This window comes from Anguilla anguilla, chromosome 3 (genome assembly GCF_013347855.1).
Source record: "Anguilla anguilla isolate fAngAng1 chromosome 3, fAngAng1.pri, whole genome shotgun sequence".
NCBI lineage: Eukaryota > Metazoa > Chordata > Actinopteri > Anguilliformes > Anguillidae > Anguilla > Anguilla anguilla.
Window position 1 is genome coordinate 59907562 of NC_049203.1, and position 9732 is coordinate 59917293.

A 9732-nucleotide genomic window follows, 5' to 3' on the forward strand; every position below is an offset into this window, starting at 1 on the left:
TTTGTGAACTAGTGCACCAACAACATACTCTGAAAACAGGCCATCAATATCTTTCCCCGTCCGGTGCTCATTGAATCCCTTGGCAATAATGGATTTCCCAACAACATTTCATTCGGTCTCACAAATAGTTTATTCAGTTATATAAAATGTACATAAACATCTCTGAACCATGTTGAAAATTAAGGAAAGAAAAAAAAAGTACATTCTAAGGATAATTACATTATAAACTATTTATATAGTAAATTAAACTTACAGTTTATTTACTTACATTCTAAAATCAGATTTAAAAAATACACAGCACTGTTCTAAATGGGTTATCCAGTAATGGCCATTTCCCATTATCATCTTTTGATTGTCTACACTGTTCAGATGCAAGAAGCCTGTTTGTCCAGTGTTTCAAATGGAACCTTGTGTTTTAATGTGAACGTCCATTTCTCATCAGTTTGATCAGTTGTGATTCCTTTGTGAACAAAGCATACGCAGTTTTGAATCAGCGCATGTACAAATCGCACAAGGTATTTTTCTATTCGACAAGAAAAGATTCACGGCAGACCATCACTGTTCAAACATACTATAAACTAAAAGTGTACTCAACAAATGACAAGGAAACATGGTCTTAAAATACAAGGTTTCAGTAAGCGAATCTCACAAGGGCACCCTTTACAGTACCACATCAAACCTGTGTGTAATTCTTCATATATTTATATATACAAAATTTAAAAAAAACCTTATTGATATCTTTATTTTTCAAAGAGGGGACTCCGGAACCATAATCCCTGTCTTCTTTCATGTCACAATTGACCTGTTAATCTGGAACTAAAACATGTATGCACAGTAATGTATGTTCCCTAGGTAGACTACTTCTACAGAGCTGGTCCACTGATCCATCCCGGAACAGTCAAAAAGCATGCAATTGGCCATCAAAATCAGTGGATTTGTGCAGCATTGTATCTAGGTAACAAAGACATCTGCTTCAGTTATGACATTCAAGAATTATTATTATTATTATGTCATTGACAGACACCCAAACTGAAATGTTAAACATGGCACCCCTGACCAGTATACTACACAAAAGACGGTAATATTAAGAGTGACACACTCATTTTTCAGTGATTTTTAAAATCGCCGCCCCCCCCCCCCCATTAATATGTGTAAAAACTGCCGACCACGCTTCCAAATAGGTTTGTTAGGTCTCAGAATACAGAATGTGCTGTGCCTCCTCTTGTACTGTGTTGAAATTAGGATGAGAGGGTTGCTCATCCAGTGCTTTCAAAGCACACTCAGAGAAGAGTAAAGTGCAGCAGAGGGAATTTTTGTGCTCTTTTGTGAACCTGCGGAAAGTGGGCAAATATGCCACAGATGTATTATTTAATTATACCCACTTCCCCCCAAAACTAAGGGGCAAGGGGGGGGGGGGGGGGGCGTCTATAAATTTTGGCAGTGTCCTGGGGCTTCAGCTGGTATTAAGGTCAAAGACAGATACTGTACACCTCATTCAGGAGGCACTTTGAAATAGGTACAGTACAGTCAGGAGTTGGTTTGGCACTGAAGAATTTTCAAGTGTGGCCCTTGGGCACAGCATAAATCCTGAGGCTATGAATGGACTGAAATATTAAACGATTCTACCTGGAAGGAGGGGCGCTCACTTAACCCAGGTCACAACCAGTACGGCTCGATTCTGGATTCACAGCTCACAAAGAAAACGGAACATGCGAAGGGGCTGGATCCTGGAAATTGTACAATCCCATAGTGCATCACACTGTGGAACATATTGTAGATCTGCCTACAATCCTGGACAGCATAGATCCAGCAACATTAGTCAATTTGTCTCAACATGAATAAAATTATTATCATTGTCATTTAGTCTTTGGATGGTATTTTGAGTAATTTATGACCACATTTCACCCAATATATTGTCTTTCCCTCCATCAATATGGGAGAAACTTGGGAGCGGGGGTTCTTATTAATCTATCCATTCAAAATAAACACCAACATCTCTGAAGGCTTTCTGTTGTAATCTTTTTTTGCAGAAGTTGGTTAATCTGTACTGGGCCGCTATGGTGCTTAAAGCTGTTTCTGTTTTCCTTTGCAACTCAGGTCTAATGGGTACTCACTGTACTTTTGTTTGAAAAATTCAACCCAGGGAAAGTGTATGGTTTGATGTACCAATCACTCTTAAGTGGGAATTGTTCTCTCTGTGTCTATTGATGCTTGACTGCTGTGTTTCATTATTATTTTTCCTTTAAGCTTTGCCATGCAGAGCATCTTTTTGTTTTGGAATACTATTGTGCAAGCTCTGTTTTTGCACTTCAATTGCATTTGCAATGATATTAAAATTATAGTATGAAATATGAGCTGACAGTCTGACTGCCCTCTGTAACAATGGTGTTGTGTAAACTGGGGAAATACTTATTCATCTGATGTGACAATGATCTGATTCCCATGGAACGTAACACCTACATGATTTCTGTTATTTTTATTTTTACCAATTGGGAAGGATCAACATGACATTAATTCTATTCAGTATGTGCATAGGCTTACCAAAAATGTACAAAACACGCCAGCATTCATCTTTCCCGTTATATGAAAAAACAGGAAAATAAATTGTGCGCTTTTACCACATAGAACTTTGAATTTTTTTGCAGGCAAATCATACATTATAACCCACGTAATGCTCTAAGGAAAGGCCAAATGCCAGTCATTTCTCAGTGAAGTTGTCTGGACTGGAGCTCATATTCCCCGCTTGCCTGTAGGCAATATATGGCCTCTGATCGGAAAGGGCTAAGAGCTCTGCAGCCTACAACTGCTCTCCGACTGTCCTAACTTTCCAGACTTTAATGTCAGAAGCCAGATGATCACATCTCTAAAAGGTCTCCAGACACCCTCACCTTACCGTCTGAGGACAGCACTTACTGTTGGAGTGATGGGCACACCAGGGAAATTGGTCAGATTCTCAGAGGGTGGTTTTTTTTGCAGAGCTTTGGTGTGTTTGATACACTTCTTCTTAACTCATAAGCTTATGTTTCAACCACTGGTGTTGAATCTCCACTCTCATCTTAGAGCCACCTTCACAGAGTTGATGAGATTGGAAACAAACCTTTCACACTGAAATTCAGTGCTGTCATCCAGGCTTGGAGCAGAGCGGGGTGAAACTTGTCACACAAGGCTAGCCAGACAGGTCTAACTCCTCTTCCTGACTGAGTTTTACCCTTTTGCAAAACAGAAGAGTTCCTGGTCCACCACAAAGCCAGTGAAACTGGAACCTCCCGAGGGCAACGGTCACTTCCCGTAGACGACGAGCTCCTTCTCCGAGCTGAGGCTGATGGAGGCGGTCTCCTTGCGGCTGTCCCGGGACCTCCTCTCCGTGGGGGAGGAGGAGGTGGTGCCCTCCTCCCAGGTCTGCAGGGGGTGGACCCTTGTGGCCGCGGCGCCCGGCGGGTGCGGGTGGCCCGAGCGCCCGTCCGTCACGGTGAAGCAGCTGTCGACCGCCGAGCTCCGGGGCGGCTGGCCGCGCCGGCAGAGGGGCCCGCAGAGGAGCGTCAGGAACTCCTTGCGCACGCTGCGGTGCATGTAGCCGTAGATGTAGGGGTGGACGCAGCACTGGAAGAAGAAGAGGATGAGGGCCAGGGAGGAGAGCCAGGGGGGCACCGTGGCGGCCGAACGGACCGACACGGTGCTCAGCACGCTGTAGGGGCCCATGCTGAGGATGTAGGAGGCCATGATGACGAACACCACCCTGGCCGCCTTGCAGTGGTAGTGGAAGCGTCTGGCCCGCACCCTGCTGGGGTAACCCGCCATGAGAGAGCCATCAGGAAGGGGCTGAGGCTGCTGCTGCTGCTGGTGCTGCTGGTGGGGGGGCGCGCAGGGGGGGTGGGAGTCCAGCTGGTGGCCGGCCTGGATGGGGTGAACCAGGGCGTTCTGCCTCCGGGCGGCGCGGAACACCATCCAATAGCAGGCCAGCATGACGCCCACGGGCAGCCAGAAGGAGAAGGCCGACACCAGGGCGGCGTAGGAGGAGCTGGAGGACCACACCACGGCGCAGGCGTTGTGCCGGCGGTCGAAGTCGATGGCGCCCCACCCGTAGAGCGGCGGCGTGCTCTGCAGGACGCTGAGGAGCCAGGTGCAGGCGATCAGGTTGGTGCCCAGGTGCGGGGTCATGCGGGTGGGGTAGGACAGCGGGTGGATGATCGCCAGGTAGCGGTCCACGGACACCACGATGATGGTGTTGACCCCGGCGAAGGCGAACAGGTGCATGAGCACCACCAGGGCCTGGCACAGCCGGGCGTCCAGGGGCCAGACCTGGGGAACGGTGGCGGCGATGGCGAAGGGCATCACCAGCACGGTCTGCAGCAGGTCGGCCAGCAGGAGGTTGAGCACGAAGCGGTTGGCCACGTGGAGCAGGTGCGGCTTGCGGTGGAACACCAGCAGCACCACCACGTTGCCGAACAGCGAGGTGCAGACGATGACCGAGATCAGGGCCATCTTCACCACGCTGTTAGCGATGGACGAGGGGTAGTGCTCAGTGGAGCCTGGGTCCCAGGGCACGCCACTGTAGTTAATGCCCACAGCAGGGGCCAGGGAGGTGGGCATGCTGTGGGTAATGAGGTGGGGAAAGTAACATGGGCGGGGGGTGGGGGGCGGAGTGGTTTAGGCTGTTCGGCTTTTCTTCCACAACGCTTTTGCAGATTGTTCACTACCAGTCCGACTATTTCCAGCCTGTGGGAGAAAACAAAAGTCAAAGAGCAACCGTAGAATTCGACAGTCTTGGCTTATCTATGACAGGAGGACCGTAAACACAGACTGCCTTAAAGACTTAATTAGGTAATCTTGGTAGTTCTTTTCGATTTATTTGTTTATTTTTGCATCCTTTCAGAAAGTTCGTCTAGATTAGTCTCAGTGAAGACATCACTAACCCCTGCCTTAACTCTCGCGCTAAAAATTACTCTGCTGGTGCACTGAGTACTATATATAGAAACTGAAATCTACCGTTTGATACCTTTTATTCATGTAGCCTACATAGCTGCATTGGTTAAACCGTTATGTTACCATGCAACTGAAAAGCAGTCATTTTCTGCTCTCCTTGCTAATGTGGCATGACAAATGCGCTTAATAATGAAATTGCCGTTTATAATTTGAAACAAACTGTCGATGACCTGGGATTTTAGGCTGGTATGGAAAAATGAAAAACACAGTTACCACCCCGTCAACATTCCGTTGTTGGCTACGTTCACTGACACATACACATCAATCGCTTTAAATGCTACTGGATTTATTCTATATCCACAAAACGACACATTTCGCGTTAAGAAATCACAGTGTTACCTTTAGCTGACAATCGAAAATACAGCATCCTTCCTTATTTTTTTTAACGAATAACACAGTGGGCTGCGGTGTCTTGGCCGTTGGCGCTCCGCTCTCGGTAGCTAGCCGGTCTCTCCTCAGCCTCCCATTGACTGCGCTCCGCTCTGGTCCCCGCGATGCGCTCCCATTTTAGTCACCGCTGGATAATCAATGGCAGATCCTCACGCGCAGGCAGCATACGCTCCGTGTCATCGCTCAGTGAAGATCTCCCATTTAGACGTGCATAGCTGCTGCCAGTCTTTGCCATCGGATTTGCCGGAGTAAACGTTATATTATATAAGCATCACTGGAATTTTTCGTTCACTCTTACATGTGCAGAACATCGGTGGGTGTCCTAACTGGGCGACACCTGCGCTGTGTGGGCAGTTACCGTCTGTAGCCGGTTTCATCACGTTTCTTCCCCCCTCGTGCAAAACAGAAATAGATGATTGAAAAAACAGGGTTTCATACTAAATAATCCAATATCTTCCAAAGTCTTAGCAAAATATGGGTCAATTCTGGATACGAATTCGTAACCGTTGGGGAATAAAATTATTTTGGATATGAAAGTTACTTACACTTGATTTACATATCTTATTATGCAAATAATGGCTATGAGGAAACAATAAAAAAAAAACTTTGTTCAATTGAGCTTTCTCATATTATATGAATATGCATGCACAGTCAAATGTCCAGTGTTAAATCAACCCTGAGGAGCCTACATATGGTCCCAAATGGACTCATATGTTCTCTATTAGAGTTGAATGAACACTGGACGTTTTACTGTGCAGCTGTTAAGCAAGACAGAGTTTCTCTGCACAATTGTTTACACTGACATACTTTATGATCAGTTCTGGAGTGATATTTCATGGATAAATCTGAGAAATTGTGAAGAAATTGCAGGATTAATGGATAAATTAGTGGACGTACCTCTGGATTCCAGTGTGAGGTGTGAATCCTTGTGTTTAATAGCAATGACCAACTCAGGTTGCAATTGGGGTTAGTTATCCAACAAACCTTCAATATCCAATCATTTTTTGCATCGCTAATCAAACTGCCTTTTCATTTTAAATCCCGGGGACATCCTTATTTGTGAAACCACCTCTAATGTGATGAGCCCCTTTATGCAAGAACCTTGAGCCAGTCTTAGGTACACAGATCCAGTTGTGGCAGATAGAATGCCCACCCTGAGCTGGTTTATCTAAATTTGAAGTTTGAATGAAGATTGTGTCAAGTACGAGGACAAACAGATGAATCTGCCCGAGCAGGCATACGCTTCATCGCAGGTGGCTCGGGCCTTGTTCTTGCACTCTGGTCACATCTGTTAGGCCAAAAATGATCTTTGTGGTTGTGGGAAATCAAATCAAATGCTCATGGATAAACCCTCCCCACCAGAAGAATAAATCTTTCATATCTTGAATTTTGTAGTTTCTCCGCAGAATTATTCACACTTGTATGTTCTCTGTGTAGTTTTGGAATGTGGAATTTTGTCAATACTTCTGAAAAATGACGATGATGGTGAAAAATGGTGTAGATCAATGGATATGCTTGTGTGGGTTTCAGGATCAAATCGAAGACCAAATTTTTTTGTGAGCTGTGATGGGCAGGGAGCAATGAAGTGGGTGGAGCTACAGTATGCACCGGAAGTGGAGACCTCTGTGCCTCCAGGACACCATTCAGTTCACTTTCATGCTATCCTTGGCGACTTACGTAATGCACACAAAAAGGCTAATTAAAGAGGGGAAAATACGGAGTTATTAGAGTCATAACTGATTGTAAGTACAAGAGGGAATAACGTTACCTGCAGCTGTCTTCCATGTGCAGTGGTGTGGAGCCATAGCTTTGTATCACTAAGGTCTTAAGGGATTTAGAGATGCAACTTAATTAGCAAGTGATTGATACCAAGGAAAGTATGAGTTTTTAACCAAATTCACAATTTATCTCTGTTTTCACATTGGTATTTATGATGGATGTATAAAACTGTGTGTCAATTACATTCAACATAAATAGGATAGATTTCAGGTTTCCACATTTGCTATTAGCTGCAGTTGCAGTATTCAGAGACACAAAGAAAATGACATATGCAAAATATTGTATGCATAGAAACAGGCTAGACAGTGAGTAGTAACCACTGCATATTTACAAATAAAGTGTGTAATACGAAACATAAATTGAAGGGGATATCATAGAGATAAATAAACATTTGATGCAATGAACATTAATGATCCTGATTTGAGAAACAAGAGGCCTGACAAATTAAAAACAGAAACAGAAAGACTTTCTGTATCGCATTGCCAACAAAATGCTGAATCCTTTTCAGTGGAGGCTAGTACAGAACACTCAAGACATGCAGGAAATGCAAAGCTAAAATTTTTTTAAGAGTGCACAAGGGAGATTCAAAAATGGAGGCACATTCCCAAATAATGATCACAATCTTCTGGAACTAAGTGACACCTTTACTATCTTCAAACCCCTGGTTCAGCAAGGGCACTAATATGACCGTTGTCCTGGAATACCTCATTCTGCAAATCCAGAAATTTTCTACTTCTTCACAAGTCGGGAGATGGGGACCATAACAGCAACAACAATCCATGGGCAGCCAGTGGAGGTGGTTCAAAAATATAAATACTTAGGCACTGTCTTTGAGAACAAATTAAAATTTGATAACAACAAAGAGGAAATACTGAAAATGTCCCAACAGCGCAAGTACTTCCTGAGGAAGCTGAACCCTTTTGGGGTCACCTCCAACATTATCACCACATCCTGCAATTCTTTCACAGAAAGCATACTTACATGTTTTGTCATGTGCTGGTACCAGCCACTCACCATCCAAAACAAGCATTGCATCTAGAATGTGGTAAATGCATGCTCCAAAAACAAAGGTTGTTCTTTAAGATCACTATCTATTGCTTATAACCAGCATGATTTTCTAAGATCCTTGAAGACCCCACACACAGACCGCTTAGTGGACTGTCCTCTTCAGTTCAAACCACAAAATTTAAATCAGGTCCAGACACTGAGATAATCATTTCAAAACAGTTATTTTGAGGCCATTTAAAAAATCTTTGGTTGATTTTGAGGTGGGCCTCTTACTGAAAGATCGATTTGTGGCCAAGTTTGAGCCTCCTGGGTGGGGGCATAGAAGATTTATTGGCAAAATTTATTTGTACGCTAAAATTATTGTCTTGACATTATGAAAATAAATGCTATAGAGCACTTCACAGAGGGGTGAAGATGAATCAGTTTGTGTCTATACTTCAAAGAATAGACATTATTAAAGGAAAACCTGAGGTTCAAATTATAACAGGCAAATTATCATGTTGCTTGAAGATCATATCGATTGAAGGCAGACACAATAACAACATTTACACTTCAAAATAACACAGTGGCAGCAAGTGGGAATCTTCACTAAATTTATTGTCGTATCTACAGGTAAACAGCAGTTCACATTAATGATAAAGCGAGCAGTATTTTGTCTGAATTTGATTAGCGAGGCTGTCTCTGTTTCCAATGCATAACCTTGTTCCTCTAATGGGAGCCCAGATTCCAAATATATTTCCTCTTGTTTCACAAGTTTGACATGTGCTGGAAATTTGCAGCAAGAGCCAGTCATGGTCCTTGAAGTTCACTGGTTTTTCTTACTCAGTCGTAGATCATCTGATTACACAATTAACTCGCCTCACCTGGTTTCTTGGGGCAGAATAGATTAAGAAACCAGCGCGTCCTATGGCCACTCCTGATCCTGCTGAATTATATGGTGTAGTAAGCACACAGAGGTAGCCATCCAAACCAGCCCCTTATAGTAAAGAAACTGGATTCTGAGGTCTACACATCATTTAATGACCAATAAAGATAGGATCTGACAAAGTATATGTGATTTTTTATTTTTGTGTGTTTGTTTAAATGAAAACCTTTGAAGCAGACAAATTATATTCTTTACTACCAGAGAGTCAGGCATTCTAGAAATTAATCTTTGCCGAGGGCTGGCTGAGTTTGAAGAAGTTGGAAGGAGGTTGGAGATATATTGCAGAAGAAAACTTTTTTTTCTTCTATGAACAGGACTGCTTCTCACACAATATGAAAGTATGTTTTGACAAAGAATGTGAAATGGAAATGGTAAGAAGAAAGGGAAGAAACACAGTCTATATTTTGGAGAAAAGAATGTAGTCCATCAAAGAGGAGTAAAACATACAATTTATATTTTCTCAGTTTTTACATAATCAACACACACTTTTAGTCTTAATTCTGGTAAACTGTCATCTAGTTTCATCAAGATATAAAGTTGCATATTATTTCCTTACCAGTGGAAATGGACACCATTTACCATTTCATATGTGTAGTATAACCTCTCCAGGAAGTAACAATTACTGTGAGAAAAGCAGAAGTCAAAAG

The 9732-nt window shown here is 43.4% G+C and overlaps 1 protein-coding gene across 1 annotated transcript; it reads right to left on the bottom strand.

The window, feature by feature from the left end:
* Nucleotides 1-111: 111 nt before the first annotated feature.
* On the bottom strand, nt 112-5755 carry gpr101 (G protein-coupled receptor 101). The gene is made up of 2 exons (XM_035409772.1): nt 5323-5755; nt 112-4716 (listed from the first exon to the last, which is right to left on the bottom strand). The coding sequence occupies exon 2, from the start codon at nt 4588-4590 to the stop codon at nt 3280-3282; it is 1311 nt and encodes a 436-aa protein (XP_035265663.1). The 5' UTR covers nt 4591-4716; nt 5323-5755; the 3' UTR covers nt 112-3279.
* Between the last annotated feature and the right edge of the window lie 3977 nt (nt 5756-9732).

Excerpts from the sequence above, each read along its gene's own strand:
- gpr101 (XM_035409772.1), bottom strand. The coding sequence starts at position 4,590 with ATGCCCACCTCCCTGGCCCCTGCTGTGGGCATTAACTACAGTGGCGTG.